At 44.3% G+C, this 18,503-nt stretch overlaps 1 protein-coding gene across 4 annotated transcripts in view; it reads left to right on the forward strand.

Moving 5' to 3' along the window:
* dlg4b (discs, large homolog 4b (Drosophila)) overlaps positions 1–18,503 on the forward strand; it is a 61,782-nt gene that overhangs the window by 32,449 nt on the left and 10,830 nt on the right. For 2 of the 4 annotated variants that reach the window (XM_035993848.1, XM_031316283.2), the window contains 6 exons: positions 8,188–8,238; positions 9,660–9,784; positions 12,296–12,465; positions 12,857–12,993; positions 13,792–13,942; positions 17,046–17,314. In XM_035993848.1, the coding sequence (XP_035849741.1) occupies positions 8,188–8,238; positions 9,660–9,784; positions 12,296–12,465; positions 12,857–12,993; positions 13,792–13,942; positions 17,046–17,314 (903 nt within the window). The other 2 variants (XM_031316285.2, XM_031316284.2) reach the window with 2 other exon arrangements.

An 18,503-nucleotide genomic window follows, 5' to 3' on the forward strand; every position in this document is an offset into this window, starting at 1 on the left:
ATACGTTCATAGACGAAGACTTTCATTAGAACAAAATCAGAAACTTAAAAAAAAAGTCGATATATATTTTAGAACATTTTGAGAAAAGAGGCGAAAAAGTTGGAATATTATAAGAACGAAATTCCGAAAAATCTAAATATTTTATATTTCATTTTAGAATCATAAAGTGGGAAAGAGCCGTTGGTTCTTCTAAAGTTTACATCGTGAAAGCTTGTTGTGTTCAGGCAGTTACCCTGTAAATGTACTCTGATCTGGACTCTAATACATGCTAACTACAGTGTAGTAGTACTCTGATCTGGACTCTAATACATGCTGACTACAGTGTAGTAGTACTCTGATCTGGACTCTAATACATGCTGACTACAGTGTAGTAGTACTCTGATCTAGACTCTAATACATGCTGACTACAGTGTAGTAGTACTCTGATCTTTACTCTAATACATGCTAACTATAGTGTAGTAGTACTCTGATCTAGACTCTAATACATGCTGACTACAGTGTAGTAGTACTCTGATCTGGACTCTAATACATGCTGACTACAGTGTAGTAGTACTCTGATCTAGACTCTAATACATGCTGACTACAGTGTAGTAGTACTCTGATCTGGACTCTAATACATGCTAACTACAGTGTAGTAGTACTCTGATCTGGACTCTAATACATGCTAACTACAGTGTAGTAGTACTCTGTTCAGTCCCTCCAGAAAAACGTGATTATGTGATCTCATAATTCAACGCATAATCAGCCAAAGTCTGCATATTTATGTGGGGGGGGCGCATTTTTTCAAATACGTCGCACTTTCAGCGCATAAATTGCCGATTTCCGCGCAAAATATGCGGGACTTGCATGATTTCATAATCCCTGCATTTTCGTTGCAAAAAAGTCACACATATATCTTATCAGAAAGTTGAAAAATGTTGCGTTTACTTCACACAAGAGCAGCCATTTCCCCCTGTTGCCATGGGAACGTTACGAAGTGATGTTACGAAGTGATGTTACGAAATGACGTTACGAAATGACGTTACGAAGTGACGTTACGAAGTGACGTTACGAAGTGACGTTACGAAGTGACGTTACGAAGTGACGTTACGAAGTGACGTTACGAAGTGACGTTACGAAGTGACGTAATTACGTGACGTGAACATCATCGAAAAGCTGCAAACCCCGCGATAAAGCCGTGATGAATCCGCAGTTTTTGCAAGTTCCCGCAATTGTTGCAAGTTCCCGCAATTTTTGGAAGTTCCCGCAATTTCATTGCATAAAATTGCATAAATATCCCGCATATTCCATCGCATTTTTTAAGAAAACATGCCGCATAATCAAGGATTTTTGCCTGCAACAATCACAAAAAATCTCGTCATTTTTCTGGAAGGACTGTCTGTTGATCTAGACTAACTACGGTGTTGTAGTACTCAAGATCGGCCTCTAGAATACTTCTTAAAGGTCTCAGATATAAAGACTCAGGATTATATCTCAAACTGGTCTTTTATCAAGATTCTTCTGGCAATAAAGACGTGAAATAGATCAAATAAAACATTATTGTCTGTCCAGCTGACAGACATCTGTGGCTCAAATGACATAAAATACATCTAGAAACATACAGATAAATATAGGAACATACAGATACATATAGGAACATATACATACAGATACATATAGGAACATATACATACAGATACATATAGGAACAGTGTAATGAAGCCTGAGTGGAGCTGTTTGATGTTGTCTATGTATGGCTGTTCAGTGTGGGGATTGTCGGTACGCGACCTGTGCTGCACGATCCAATACGTAGTAGAAAACGTGACGGTTTCTACACTCTTTGTATCAAGCATGCGTTGAAACACTTGACGGTCAGGCGGCACAACTGGCGGCATATTTTTGTACAACACTTTAAAAGACCCTCAAAATAAAATATGAAAATGACCGTTAAAATATATAACAGCTGTTAACGTCAGTTCTACTTTACTTGTGCTCATTTAAAATACAATCAATCAATACTTGGTTTATTGGTATTACTATAAAGTCTTAATTTAGCTGTAGCCTGCTTTTCCCAGTGTTTAGACTGAAGCAAACTGTGTCAGCTAGTGTTTTTTTTTTAATTTAAATTAGCTGTTAGCTAAACTAACGTTAGCTTCCTGGTCATGTGTGATTATAGTGGCTTACAGTACTGACCGTGTGTAAGGGTCTGTATGAGTGGATTAGATTTCTGCCTGTGTTTCTTTATGTGAATGTGGATCTTTCAGATCAATTTGAGGAGTGACAAAGTCTCGGTCTCGACCCCTCAAAGTCTCGCTCTAAACCCCTCAAAGTCTCGGTCTCGACCCCTCAAAGTCTCGCTCTAAACCCCTCAAAGTCTCGGTCTCAACCCCTCAAAGTCTCGCTCTAAACCCCTCAAAGTCTCGGTCTCAACCCTTCAAAGTCTCGGTCTAAACCCCTCAGAGTCTTGGGCTAAACCCCTCAAAGTCTTGGTCTCGACCCCTCAAAGTCTCAGTCTCAACCCCTCAAAGTCTCGGTCTAAACCCCTCAAAGTCTCGGACTAAACCCCTCAAAGTCTCGGACTAAACCCCTCAAAGTATCGGTCTAAACCCCTTAAAGTCTCGGTTTCAACCCCTTAAAGTCTTGCTCTCAACCCCTCAAAGTCTCGGTCTAAACCCCTCAAAGTCTCAGTCTCGACCCCTCAAAGTCTCGGTCTAAGCTCCTCAAAGTCTCAGTCTCGACCCCTCAAAGTCTCGGTCTACACCCCTCAAAGTCTCAGTCTCGACCCCTCAAAGTCTCGGTCTACACCCCTCAAAGTCTCAGTCTCGACCCCTCAAAGTCTCGGTCTACACCCCTCAAAGTCTCGGTCTCAACCCCTAAAAGTCTCAGTCTCGACCCCTCAAAGTCTCGGTCTCGACCCCTCAAAGTCTCGGTCTAAACCCCTCAAAGTCTCGGACTAAACCCCTCAAAGTCTCGGACTAAACCCCTCAAAGTATCGGTCTAAACCCCTTAAAGTCTCGGTTTCAACCCCTTAAAGTCTTGCTCTCAACCCCTCAAAGTCTCGGTCTAAACCCCTCAAAGTCTCAGTCTCGACCCCTCAAAGTCTCGGTCTAAGCTCCTCAAAGTCTCAGTCTCGACCCCTCAAAGTCTCGGTCTACACCCCTCAAAGTCTCAGTCTCGACCCCTCAAAGTCTCGGTCTACACCCCTCAAAGTCTCGGTCTCAACCCCTCAAAGTCTCAGTCTCGACCCCTCAAAGTCTCGGTCTACACCCCTCAAAGTCTCAGTCTCGACCCCTCAAAGTCTCGGTCTACACCCCTCAAAGTCTCGGTCTCAACCCCTAAAAGTCTCAGTCTCGACCCCTCAAAGTCTCGGTCTACACCCCTCAAAGTCTCAGTCTCGACCCCTCAAAGTATCCGTCTCAGCCCGTCAAAGTCTCGGTCTCGACCCCTCAAAGTCTCGATCTCGGCCCCTCAAAGTCTTGGTCTCGACCCATCAAAGTCTTGGCCTCAACCCCTCAAAGTCTCGCTCTAAACCCCTCAAAGTCTCGGTCTCAACCCTTCAAAGTCTCGGTCTAAACCCCTCAGAGTCTTGGTCTAAACCCCTCAAAGTCTTGGTCTCGACCCCTCAAAGTCTCAGTCTCAACCCCTCAAAGTCTCGCTCTAAACCCCTCAAAGTCTCGGTCTCAACCCTTCAAAGTCGCGGTCCAAACCCCTCAAAGTCTCGGTTTAAACCCCTCAAAGTCTCGGACTAAACCCCTCAAAGTCTCGGACTAAACCCCTCAAAGTCTCGATCTCGACCCCTCAAAGTATCGGTCTAAACCCCTTAAAGTCTCGGTCTCAACCCCTTAAAGTCTTGCTCTCGACCCCTCAAAGTCTCGGTCTAAGCTCCTCAAAGTCTCAGTCTCGACCCCTCAAAGTCTCGGTCTACACCCCTCAAAGTCTCAGTCTCGACCCCTCAAAGTCTCAGTCTACACCCCTCAAAGTATCCGTCTCAACCCCTCAAAGTATCTGTCTCAACCCCTCAAAGTCTCGATCTCGGCCCCTCAAAGTCTCGGTCTAAACCCCTCAAAGTCTCGGTCTCGACCCCTCAAAGTCTTGGTCTTGACCCCTCAAATTCTCGGTCTCGACCCCTCAAATTCTCGGTCTCAACCCCTCAAAGTCTCGTTCTCAACCCCTCAAAGTCTCAAAGAGTCAGAAAGTCGTAACGTCATCGTAGTCCATGTTTGTTCCACATGCACGTAATACGTCTCCTTAACAGCAGGCGGCACTAATCTGTATTGTCGCCCAAAAATTTAAAACCGGCAGCTGATTGGACGAACATGTCACGTGGGTCTGGCTACTTCCGGATTTTACAACCGACCATAATGGCAGCTCGTTCAGAATACAATCTCATATTGTACTAAAATAGTTCACCGAAACGTGTTTCTGAAAACATTTTAAGAGAGAAATAGGCCGTGCAGTTGCTGAATCTGTCTTCATTTCAGATCAACAAAGGTCAGTTTAACAGATTTTCATCAGATTTTGAGAGACTCTAGTCACGCTCATCCCGCTCCCCATTTCCAGGTTAGCTCTCCACCAATCAGATGGGTCATTGAGTCCGACTGCCGGCAGTGCCCGCATCTCTGATTATACATGTCAAATCAGCCAAAATGAAAGCCGACGGCCCCTCCAACGGACGACGGCACAGAACACACCGACCAGACTCGAGTCACCGACCTCGCCAGACTGTTCAACGGCCGATTATCGGGCTGGTGTGTCAGCGCCATAAGACGCTTTCAATGCTTTCAGTTCTATTCTTGATGCTTTTGAAGCGTCTTTGTTCTTCGAGGTCCAGATTGGTTCCTCGAGGCCGGCGGGTTTTGATCCTCGTCTGGTTTTGATTTGTTCTGGACTCATTGAAACCCTCAGCTTATCATGACTCTGTGATAGAGGTTTTAATATTTCTGGCCTTTTTAAACAGCAGAATGGCCCTCTGTCATCTCTGCCTGGGTGGTCGAGAGACATAGACTCAGAGAGAGAGAGAGGGAGAGGGAGAGAGAGAGAGAGAGAGAGAGAGAGAGAGAGATAGAGAGAGTGAGAGAGAGAGAGACAGACAGAGAGAGAGGGAGAGAGAGAGAGAGAGAGAGAGAGAGAGAGAGAGAGAGAGCTGTCAGGGGAAGTGAGGTGTAATTAATTCACAGTGAACTGTAACAGTCTCTCTCTCCGTTATATAACCTCCAGATTCTCCAGAGACACAAAGACACGACGAAGAGAGAGTTGTAGAGTCGACAGCTGTGTAGCCTGCAGCGAATACAGACAGGCAGGCAGGCAGACAGGCAGAGAGGCAGACAGGCAGAGAGACAGACAGGCAGAGAGGCAAACAGACAGAGAGACAGACAGGCAGAGAGACAGACAGGCAGGCAGACAGACAGGCAGAGAGACAGACAGGCAGGCAGACAGAGAGGCAGAGAGACAGACAGACAGACAGACAGACAGACAGACAGACAGGCAGACAGACAAACAGACAGACAGGCAGAGAGACAGACAGACCAGCAGACAGGCAGAGAGACAGACAGGCAGACAGACAGACAGACAGACAGACAGGCAGACAAACAAACAGACAGGCAGAGAGACAGACAGACCAGCAGACAGGCAGACAGACAGACAGGCAGACAGGCAGACAGACAGGCAGACAGACAAACAGACAGACAGACAGACAGACAGGCAGACAAACAAACAGACAGGCAGAGAGACAGACAGACCAGCAGACAGGCAGAGCAAGTGTTTGGTGCGACAGCTTCGAGGAAAAACGTCCTTTTAACCTGCAGAAATGTTCTCATGAAGCATTCGTACTTATATCTCTGGGAAGTGAAGCTCTGTTATTGGTATGTATTCCTCATATTTATTACTGTCAGCAGCACGTTGACTGCTGCTGTATAAGAACATGAAGATCATCGTAGGGAGGAGGTCAGGGGGGACGTTTGGCTCCTAAAACACAAAACTTTCACCCAGGAAACAGGTGTTCATGTCCTGAAGAAGTTAAGGAGAAAACACAAGACTTTCACCAGGAAACAGGTGTTCATGTCCTGAAGAAGTTAAGGAGAAAACACAAGACTTTCACCAGGAAACAGGTGATCATGTCCTGAAGAAGTTAAGGAGAAAACACAAGACTTTCACCAGGAAACAGGTGTTCATGTCCTGAAGAAGTTAAGGAGAAAACACAAGACTTTCACCAGGAAACAGGTGTTCATGTCCTGAAGAAGTTAAGGAGAAAACACAAGACTTTCACCAGGAAACAGGTGATGTGACATGGGGTCATCAGGTGTTTTTGGGTCAACATCAGACACTCCTCCCAGCGACCCAGCCAGGGTTGATCAGGCCCTGACTACACGCCCAGAATGCACCTGAACACACCTCCCTGTAAGACCAGAATGCACCTGAACACACCTCCCTGTAAGACCAGAATGCACCTGAACACACCTCACTGTAAGACCATGGGCCACAGATGGGCGCAGGTGCATTTGCTATTTAAACGACGTGGGAAACTGACAACTGGGTCGGTCTTAAACTAGCAAAGACACTTGGGTTGGGCTTTGTGCTATGCTGCGCCGGGTGCAGGATAGGACCCTCTAAGTTCCAGTCTGATCAGTTGTTTTGAAGCCTCGGAGGTGATGATCATATCTGGACAGAGTGATGTGTTGTGGACACTTTAGCTGCTTTCCCAGGTCAGCCTGCAGCTGCCAGTCAGAGGCTGTGTAGAGGAGACCTGCTGATGGAGTGCTTGGTCTTGGCCGGGTTTTCTCTCCAGCTTTGACAAAGGAGATTGCCTTCTTTGGAGCGTGTGGGTGTTTGCAGGTGCTGATGGGTGCGGCTTAGCACCTGGTCGTGGTGCCAAAGATAGCGGCCATCTGCAAGGGCCTTTGGACAGCTACTGAGGAGATGTTCTAGAGAGCCTCTTCCAGAGCAAAGACGGCAGGAAGGTGTTTCACTTTCCCCCAGGTGTGGAGGTTAGCTGGGCTTGGTAGGGCATCGTAGACTGCTTGCACAAGGAACAGGATGCATTGGAAGGCTGCCTGCATGTTTGCCCAGGTCATCCTGCTATGCGGTGTACTCTCCCATCTTGTCCAAGCTCCCTGCTGCCGGAAACCCACCGCCCTACTCACTCGCTCTTCCTCCACAACTGTTCGGACCGCTTCCTGGAGTATGTGTGTCTCTCCTTGGCCTGGGCCTTGCCCACCTGATTCTTTGGGAAGTAGCCTAACCCCGCTCTGACGGATGCCATGATGCCCACCAGTGCCTCTTTCCTTAGGCATGACTTTGCCACCTCCCCTGTGTTTGCTGCCCTCCATTCCTTCCAGGTGTTCATGTCCTGAAGAAGTTAAGGAGTTGAGGAAGTTAAGGAGAAAAGACAGTGTAACCTGTTCACGTGACCGGCCAGCGGTAGCTTTAGCATACCATATGAACCCATTGATGAGGAAGTGATGCTTTCAGCCCTTTGAACTGTTTGAAAGCTGATAGTTTATAACGGACAGATCCAGTAACTGGTGAGGTTCGGCTCCCTAAAAAGTGATCTTGTGTCTGTTTTTTCTGTTCTCTGGCCAACACCGCAGAGGATAGTAGTTTAAATATGAGTTCTGTTCCCCCTGCGGTCTGTGTGTATTACAATACATACAGTAATACACAGTAATACACACAGTAATACACACATGGTCCTACTGCGTCCGCTGTGTGTATTATAATGTATGCAGTAATACACACAGTAATACACACAAAGTCCTACTGCGTCCGCTGTGTGTATTACAATACACACAGTAATACACACAGTAATCCATACAGTAATACACACAGTAATACACACAGTAATCCATACAGTAATACACACAGTAATACACACAGTAATCCATACAGTAATACACACAGTAATACACACAGTAATCCATACAGTAATACACACAGTAATACACACACGGTCCTACTGCGTCCGCTGTGTGAAGGAGTTTGTATGTTTGTGACTGAATGTTTTAACGGCAGATTGCAGGAAGTGATGTAATCATCCTGTTGTTGAGGACTTGATATGAGAGAGAAAGGTGGTCGCCATAGCTACAGTTACAGTTGCCTAGGTAACCGGCCCCCTGAGGGCTCCACAGCTGTTACCATGGAGTTGCCGTGGAGACAAGCCATCGGCAGAGAAATCCTGATTAAAAAAATCAAAATCTTTTTCTGTTTTTACAGATGAACGGATCAGAAGGAGAGCTGGAGTACGAAGAGATCACTCTGGAGAGGGTAAATACACATAATACACACAATATACACGCAATACCCACAGTACACACAGTACACACAACACACACACAGCTGGAGTACAAAGAGATCACTCTGGAGAGGGTAAATACACACAATATACACTATAATACACATAATACACACAATATACACGCAATACACACAGTACACACAACACACACAGAGCTGGAGTACGAAGAGATCACTCTGGAGAGGGTAATAATACACACATAATACACACAATAATACACACAATACACACAGTACACACATTACACAGTAATACACACACGCACACGCACACGCACAGACGCAAACACACACACACACACACACACACACACACACACACACACACACACACACACACACACACACACACACACACAGTTCTCATAGCCTTCTGTTTGGAGCTGGGGGAGTCGCCCCCTGCTGGAAGCTAGAGAGAATGCAGCTTTGAGCAGATTCAATGTTTCTGGCAGTTTTTGGACATTTAAGGTTTTACAATGTATTTAGACTTTCAGATTAGATATGGCAGCTTTAAAGAACTTGAGCGTTAGCTCCATTCTTCAGACCCAGAGGCCGTTTGGTTTAAAGAGACATTAGAGGAGGAGATGAAGTGACAGGTGAGCGTGAGCTAGTGTTCTCCGTAGACGAGAGGAACCAACTCTCTGAGGTGGGAGGTTTCTGTCGATCTGTTTAAAAGCTGTGCTCACAGGACATAAACTGACAGCAGCAGAATATTTTTAACTCCCCGCAGGTTATTTTAGGAACCGGATAAGAAATCAAAGAGCTGAACACAGCTGCTGTCATCAGATACAACAAGAGATCCATCAGAACCATCAGAACCATTTCAACTCTGTTATAACATCATAATTACAGTCACAGCAGCAGTTAAAGCATCAATTAATCAATTAATCAATTAGTTGTCAACTAAACTATTTTGATAATGTTTTAATGTGTGTGTCTGTGTGTGTGTGTGTGTTTGTCTGTGTGTGTGTGTGTGTGTGTGTGTGTCTGTGTGTCTCTGTGTGTGTGTGTGTGTGTGTGTGTGTGTGTGTGTGTGTGTGTGTGTCTGTGTCTGTGTGTGTATGTCTGTGTGTGTGTATGTATGTGTGAGTGTGTGTGTGTGTGTGTGTGTGTGTGTGTGTGTGTTTGTTTGTGTGTGTGTGTGTGTGTGTGTGTGTGTGTCTGTGTGTGTGTGTGCGTGTGTGTGTGTGTGTGTGTCTCTGTGTATGTGTGTGTATGTGTGTCTCTGTCTATGTGTGTGTCTCTGTGTATGTGTATATGTGTGTGTGTGTGTGTGTGTGTCTCTGTGTATGTGTATATGTGTGTGTGTGTGTGTATGTGTGTATGTCTGTGTGTGTGTGTGTGTGTCTGTGTGTATGTGTGTGTGTGTGTGTGTGTGTGTGTGTGTTCAGGGTAACTCTGGTCTGGGATTCAGCATCGCAGGAGGAACTGATAATCCTCACATTGGAGACGACCCGTCCATCTTCATCACCAAGATCATTCCTGGAGGAGCTGCTGCCCAGGACGGACGCCTCAGGTACACACACACACACACACACACACACACACACACACACACACACACACACACACACACACACACAGGGGTGTGAGGGGTGGTGATGGTCCAGTGGATATGACCCATGCCTTTGGTGTGGGAGACCTGGGTTTGATTCCCACTGTGATACATCAACCAACGTGTCCCTGAGCAAGACACTTAACTAGGGATGCACCGATCCAACTTTTTCAGATGCCAGGGCTTTGTGTATCTGTCGATACCCGATACCGATCGATACTGCTGAATTAATAATAAACTGTATACCTTTACCACCTTTACCTTCCTTCACCATGTTGAAGAGACTAAAGGCTCCAGACCTTCCTAACTAAACATTACTTTCCTAACACAAAATAACATAGATGTAATGTATTGAATTCTTATTTATTTGTTATTTAAAAAACAATTGTGCATTCAAATCGAAAATATAATGTAATCAAACTTCTTAAAATAAATTTAAATAAATAACAATAACGGGCCTTTATCTAGGTTTATAACGGCTTATTCTACTGTCAGGAGTACATAGAATATCACAAAACCATTTTAATGTCTGTTAAGCTGTGATTACTAAAGTGTTTGGCTCCACGACATTATGTAATAACTTTATATGAAGGAGAATGCATCAAACAGTTACATAATCTAAACTATTTTCATTGTGCAAACTGCAAAGTAGTAAAATAAACTCAAATTGAAAGAATACACATACAAACAACTTTAACATAGTTTCGCTTTCCAAACCAAATAGTTGTAAGCTAGTTGTATAAAGACTAGCTTGGCCACAGGTAAGTTAGGTTGTAGTGGTGACTGAACGTAGCTCCGCTGTCAGCCTCCTTCGCTGTTTGAATAATGTTTGTAAGTTAGTGGACGTATTTCAGCGAGGCAAGGCATCTTAAATCCAGTGTTTTAATCATTGCTCTTAACCCGTCTTTCTCAGTGGTCTGTAGCATTCATATTGCGTTCATAATGTTGCTCCGCTGCATGCTTGAAGTGACATGTCTTTAATGTTAGCACAGTAACGTTAGCACGGCCGAGTAACGTTAGAGCGACGGGCAACAACAGTGGCTAAATTATTTTATTATTATAAATTATTATATAATTAACACACACACACACACACACACAGACACACAGACAGACACACACACACACACACACACACACACACACACACACAGAGACAGAGACTAACTAATAGAACTCCTACCTGATGTCATCACTAGTCTCATCTGTTTCTCTACTGTGCGACAGTAAGTTGCGTGGTTATGACACAATTGTTTGTCTGCTACGGAGCCATACCGTGAGGTACAAGGTAATGGAGCCTTTTATACATTGTCATGTTTCTTTAGAAATAAACAATGGACAAATAGAGTCTTTAAACTCTTCAGATGGAAAGTCATTCTCTGTCAAAGTGACGTCAAAATGAATGGCAGTCAATGGGATGCTAACGGAGGTGATGGCTTGGTAGCATCAAAGTGAATGGCAGTCAATGGGATGCTAACGGAGGTGATGGCTTGGTAGCATCAAAATGAATGGCAGTCAATGGGATGCTAACGGAAGGTGATGGCTTGTTAGCATCAGGAGGATGGGAGCTATGCGTTGTGAGGAGAAGCTTACCTCCTTGGGTAAACCCCCATTTGGCTGCTACATTCCCAGTGTCCAAAAGGCTAGCTAGTCTGTTAACATGAATATTTGCGAGCCTCCAAGCACAGACGTCACACTTTAAATCCTACCTGTTGCCTTTCACCGTCCACTTATTAACTGCTGTCCATACAGCTGTTTTGCTTTATACATCTTTTTCCATAGACGACAACTCACTACTTGTACACTCGTATCTGCTCGCTCAGCACTCACGGCGCTCCCCACTCCCTCTTCTATTTCAACATTCTATGTCAACATTCTATGTCAACATTCTATCTTAACATTCTATCTCAACATTCTATCTCAACATTCTATGTCAACATTCTATCTCAACATGCTATGTCAACATTCTATCTCAACATTCTATCTCAACATTCTATCTCAACATTCTATCTTAACATTCTATCTCAACATTCTATCTCAACATTCTATGTCAACATTCTATCTCAACATTCTATCTCAACATTCTATCTCAACATTCTATGTCAACATTCTATCTCAACATGCTATGTCAACATTCTATCTCAACATTCTATCTCAACATTCTATCTCAACATTCTATGATGGAATCTTATGAGACAGGGTGACTACTCTAGCCTGTTGGTCCTCTAAAATGTTATATACTAGTAACATTGAGGAAATGCAGAAATGATTTAGAAACGCACAACAGCAGCTACAGATAGAACATACCAAACAAATATATTTTTTTGTTATTATTACTTTTTACCATCGCTTTGGCTCCCCCCATGGTGCTGCGCCCCTATGCGCAGCATATAGCTCATACCCATTTTTTGCACCACTGCCGAATGTCCTTCTAAAAATGGTTGATCCCGCTCTCTCTCTCTCTGTCTCCAGAGTCAACGACAGCATCGTGTTCGTTAACGACGTGGACGTGCGTGAGGTCACTCACTCCCTCGCGGTGGAGGCGCTGAAGGAGGCGGGGCCTGTCGTCAGGCTGTACGTGTTGCGGAGACGCCCACCCAGCGAGCGCGTCACGCAGATCAAACTCATGAAGGGACCCAAAGGTAGGAAAGGAGACGAGGAGACGAGGAGACAGATTTCAGAACATGAATGCTTTTAATGTTCATTTGAGTTTGAAAAGGGTTATTGATGAAATGTCATTTGTTTGTCTTTCTCTCTACCTGTCTGTCTGTCTCTCTCTGTGTACTTGTCTGTCTGTCTGTCCCTGTACCTGTCTCTCTGCCTCTCTGTCTCTGTGCCTGTCTCTCTGCCTCTCTGTCTCTGCCTCTCTGCCCCTGTACCTGTCTCTCTGTCTCTGTACCTGTCTCTCTGCCTCTCTGTACCTTTCTGTCTCTTTGCCATTGTACCTGTTTCTCTGTCCCTGTACCTGTCTCTCTGCCTCCCTGTACCTGTCTGCCTCCCTGTACCTGTCTGTCTGCCTGTCTGTCCTACCAGGTCTGGGGTTCAGTATAGCGGGCGGTGTGGGGAACCAACATGTTCCCGGAGACAACAGCATCTACGTCACCAAGATCATCGAGGGAGGAGCAGCGCACCGCGACGGACGGCTACAGATCGGGGACAAAATATTGGCCGTACGTAAATATATATATATTGACATATCTAACATTATATATATATAGAGACAGGCAGATTTTTATTTTTAAAGTCCAGTTATTTCATGGATCCAGGATACTATGCATCCTGATAAAGTTCTCTTGGCCTTTTGAATTAAAATAGCCCCACATCATCACATACCCTTCACCATACCTAGAGATTGGCATGCTTTTATGTCGGTTAGCCTAAAAGCTGGTTTGATTTGCATTGAGAGATGATTTTATGGAAAGTACCCCATGCCAATCTCTAGCTTGGCAGCACATTTACACTTATACAAGCTGTACACTTAATACTTTACATTGTAGGAAAGTGTAATTTCTTCAGTGTTGTCCCATTAAAAGATATAATGAAATATTTACTAAAATGTGAGGGGTGTACTAACTTTTGTGAGATACTGTATAATGTTAGATAAATGGACTGTTTTTATATAGTGCTTTTCTAGTCTTAACAACTACTCAAAGCTCTTTTCCATAGTACAGGAACCATTCACACACATTCATACACTGTGGCCGAGGCTGCTGTACAAGGTGCCACCTGATCATCAGATAAACACTCACACACATTTACACTCCGATGGAGCAGCATCGGGGGCTTTTTTCTAAAATATTTTATGATTTTTTTTTCTAGATTATCCCAACATTTTAATCACTAAATATCCCGAGTTCTTTCTTCACAGCAGAGTGAATTTGAGAAGATTCTGTAAATGAATTGGATAATTAAACTAAAACCTGGAACTATAATCTCAGACGCTGAAACGTGAGCTTTGACCCCGGCAGGTGAACCACGTGTCTCTGGAGGACGTCCTCCACGAAGACGCCGTGGTGGCGCTGAAGAACACGGGCGAGGTCGTGTACCTGAAGGTGGCGGCGCCCACCGCGCAGTACATGCACCCAGCGGACCGCTACAGCCCCCCCGACCTCACCAGCTGTACGTACACTCACACACACACACACACACACACACACACACATACACACAAACACACGTATTAGCACCGGGTTTTGGAGAAGGGGTTGTAGCCGATTCTGTGGTCTGTCCCGGGACCATGGTCTCTGGCACGGACCAGTGGTCACAACCACTAGGGGCGCTAAAGACACTGGTCGCGACCAGCTCCTCACTGGTCTGCCCTGTGGTCCCTGTGGTCTGTGAAGCAGCTTTAGTATTTTCTCCCCTTTCCTGTCGTTTTGGCAACACTGTTAGCTGGATAAATGTCAGAGATAATAATCTTTTGTCTATAAAATACACTATATCAGATATATTATGATTATTATTGTTGTTATTATTGATTATAAAGATCTGTGTGGTCAGGACCAGCTGGTCTCTGGCACAGACCAGTGGTCACAACCACTAGGGGCGGTAAATACGACCGCGACCAATGGCACAGCGGTCATGACCAGCTTCTTACTGGCGCAAATAGTCCAGGCAAAGTAGTGTTTTACGATAGACTAATTGTAAAAGATTTTTTTGCAGCTTAGATCATTCCTATGAGGTGTCCAGAACAAAATACTAAAAGTCCTAAGAATTCCTAGTTGAGGAAATATGTGAAATTCTCATGAATCCGAGATGTGTGCCAGTAAGGCCAGTTTTTTTCCTTTACTCCTATCACAATGAAACTTTACACAATGAAAGTACCCATTTGTGTTGACCTCGGGTCACATTGACCCGTTTTAAATTTTTGTTTTAGATCAGAAAATATGGGATGTAGAAATAAGCGCTGAAAATGTAGAAGAAAAATTTAAAACTTTGGAAAAAGCAAAAACAAATTGTAAAAAAAGGCGTAAAAAATGTTGGAAAAAAAGTGTTTTTTTCATGGTTGAAGGGAAGACAACACAAGGGTTAAAAGTAAAAATGTTTGTATTACAAGTTTCTTTGAAAATGAATTTTAATGTGCAAATGAGCTATATATGAATATGCCAAAAATACACTCAAATAGGCTTAATTTTTTTCCTTTAGCGTGGCACAGCAGGGCAACACATTGGTAAAGTTTAAACCAGTCAGGAAGACACAGACCTGCCTAGTCAATAGTACTACTCATACAACTACGACTAATAATAATTTAATCATTGTTATTATGATTTCTATTAATAGTAATGATCAATAATATTTGACACACAAAAGATAATGATTTTTATTTATTAATTTTTATATTTATTCAGCACAGTGTTGCCAACACAATGAGAAAGGGGAGAATGTGTATTAAATGTACAATAACTACTCCAAAGACCACTCAGTAACTGGTCAAGACAACAGGCAGATGACAAGGACCAGTAGACAGACCAGTGTCTTTAGCGGCCCTAGTGGTAGTGACCACTGGTCCGTGCCAGGTAGGAGCTGGTCAGGACTGTGAGGTAGGGCACAAACACACTGACCTGCATAATCGATAGTACTACTCATACAACTTAATCATTGTTATTATGATTTCTATTAATAATAGTGATCAATAACATTGGATAGACAAAAGATTATGGCTTCTCACATTAGGCGATTCTGCTAACACAGTGAGAAACGTGAAAAGTTGTATTAAAAATAAATACAAACAAACACACCACAGATGACTCAACTGGTCCAAACAACAGAACAGACCACAGAGGAGATGGACAGGACCAGTCATTTTAGTGCCCTTTGTGCCAGTAAGAAGCTGGTCATGACCGCTGTGCCACTAGTTGCGACCAGTGTATTTAGCGCCCCTAGAGTTAAGTGTGGCTGGTGAAAATGCGGACCCAAAATGCAGAGGCAGATAACTGAGGATAGTTTTGATGTGAAGATTTAATTCAAAAAAACAAAAATCCAGGGTACAAAACCAACAGGAATACAAAAATAGTGAAAACGCAGAAAAATAAACATAAGGAGTATAACTGAGGTAGTCCAAAATGCAGAATGAAAAAACAGAGCTAAAAAACAAAACTGAGCAGGGACCGCTGGGAAGACTAGCACAAAACTAAGAGACTGGAGCAAAAACACGGACAGGAGCAATCACTCAGGAATACAGACAGGAGACGAAAATACAGACTTACACAGAACGCCACGACAGGACACAAAATGATCTGACAAAAGACAAGGGGAAGACAAAGACTAAATACACAGGGTAACGAGGAAACACAAGACAGGTGACACAAGGCTGGGAAACAGGTGAAACACATCAGGGCTGGGCAGTACAATCAAAAAAGCCGGGAAAACACAAGACATAAAGTAAAACCAGACTAGACAAGACAGAACACCAAACTATCAAAATAAAACAGGAAACTGAGCAAAATACAGAACAGAAACAGACTACCAAAATAAGATAAAACACAACAACCCATAACACCAAGTGGTTGTGACCACTGGTCTGTGCCAGAGACCAGCTGGTCCTGACCACATGGATCTTCATAATCAATAATAATAACAATAATAATCATAATATATCTGATATAGTGTATCTTATAGACAAAAGATTATTATCTCTGACATTTATCCAGCTAACAGTGTTGCCAAAACGACAGGAAAGGGGAGAAAATACTAAAGCTGCTTCACAGACCACAGGGACCACAGGGCAGACCAGTGAGGAGCTGGTCGCGACCAGTGTCTTTAGCGCCCCTAGTGGTTGTGACCACTGGTCCGTGCCAAAGAACACTGTTCCGTGCCACAGAGCAACTGGTCGCGACCACTGATGAGCTGGTCGTGACCAGTGTCTCTAGCACCCCTAGTGGCAGTAACCACTGGTCCCTGCAAGAGACCATGGTCCCGGGACAGACCACGGAATCAGCTCCAACCCCTGCTGGGGTTTTGGTACCCAACCCTAGCTATAATGTGTGTGCACTAAATGTAGCCTGTCTCAAATGTAGTTTTTATATCTTTTAAATGTAACCGCATGCCCAGCGTGTAACAGCACTTGAGCCACGGTGAAACGTTTCGTCTCATTATATACAGTGTATATGGTTGAAATGACAATAAAAACCCACTTGACTGGACTATACTGGACTGGACTTGAGTTGACTTGGCTTGACTTGCCTTGAGTTGACTTGACATGCTTTTCTTTGTTTCTCTGCAGCCTACATGGAGCCGGACTACATGTGCGATTACCCACAAGCCCTCGGTCCTCCGTCTCCACGGCGATACTCCCCTATCCCCCGCGGCATGATGGGAGAGGACGATTACTCCCGGGAGCCTCGGCGCGTCTGCGTCCAACGTGGCTCCACCGGGCTGGGATTCAACATTGTCGGAGGAGAGGACGGCGAGGGAATCTTCATCTCCTTCATCCTCGCCGGGGGGCCGGCAGACCTCAGCGGGGAGCTGCGCAAGGGGGACCAGATCCTGAGTGTGAGTACCCATACACATCTGGACACATCTGGAAACATACTCACATATCAGAGACAACAAGGGGGACCAGATCCTCAGCGTGAGTACCCATACACATCTGGAAACATACTCAGATACCAGAGAAAACAAGGGGGACCAGATCCTCAGCGTGAGTACCCATACACATCTGGAAATATCTGGAAACATGCTCACATATCAGAGACAACAAGGGGGACCAGGTCCTCAGCGTGAGTACCCATACACATCTGGAAACATACTCAGATACCAGAGAAAACAAGGGGGACCAGATCCTCAGTGTGAGTACCCATACACATCTGGAAACATCTGGAAACATCTGGAAACATACTCAGTAGGGTTGGGTACCGAAAACCGGTTCCACTATAGAACCGGTTCCTAGGCAACTGGTAGGAATCAGACCGGATTAGAACGCAAATTTCGGTTCCACTTAATGTGTCGACTGAAATATTTTCCCTCTGTCTCTCCAAAACGGACGTTAAAATATCACACTTTCTCTTTCTTATTATATATTTTAAATGCCCATATTATGAAAAAAAAAAAAAAAACTTTTTTCTGGGATTTGGGGAGTTATTTTGTGTCTCTGGTGCTTCCACACACATACAAACTTGGGAATAAAACCATCCATGCTGTTTTGAGTGAGATACGGTTTCTGAATATGTCCTGCCTTCAGTATCTGGGTGAGTTGTTCAAAATTGGCAGGGCCGTCTACGTCATTGGCCGAAACATTTGGTGTGTGCTAACCACTTTAGCTAATACCACATCAGCTAGCGGTTTCTCCAAATTCGGTCAGTACAAGGCAGGATTAGCCAGGAGACTTCTTCTAAACGGGAGCGCATTTCCAACTTTGCGTGGAATACCTGCAGAACAGGGACATGTAAATAGTTCTATAGTGTTGTAGCAGTGTTTCGCCATTGAGAATGAGGTGGCTAACCGCTAGCAGCGCTAGTTTCTAGCTAGTAGTCCTTACCTAGTTACTGCACATGTGTGACTCCCAACAAAGATGTAACAGAAGTGAGAGGTCTCACTCTGTAGCTAAAACAGAGAGATCAACACACAGGGTGAAAAGAGGAGCTGCAGCAATGTGCAGTATAACAAAAATATGAAAGTTAAACCATGTAAACCTATTCTGGTACAACCTCAAAATACAATTATGAACCTGAAAATGAGCATA

Source organism: Sander lucioperca, chromosome 17 (genome assembly GCF_008315115.2).
Source record: "Sander lucioperca isolate FBNREF2018 chromosome 17, SLUC_FBN_1.2, whole genome shotgun sequence".
Classification (NCBI taxonomy): Eukaryota; Metazoa; Chordata; class Actinopteri; order Perciformes; family Percidae; genus Sander; species Sander lucioperca.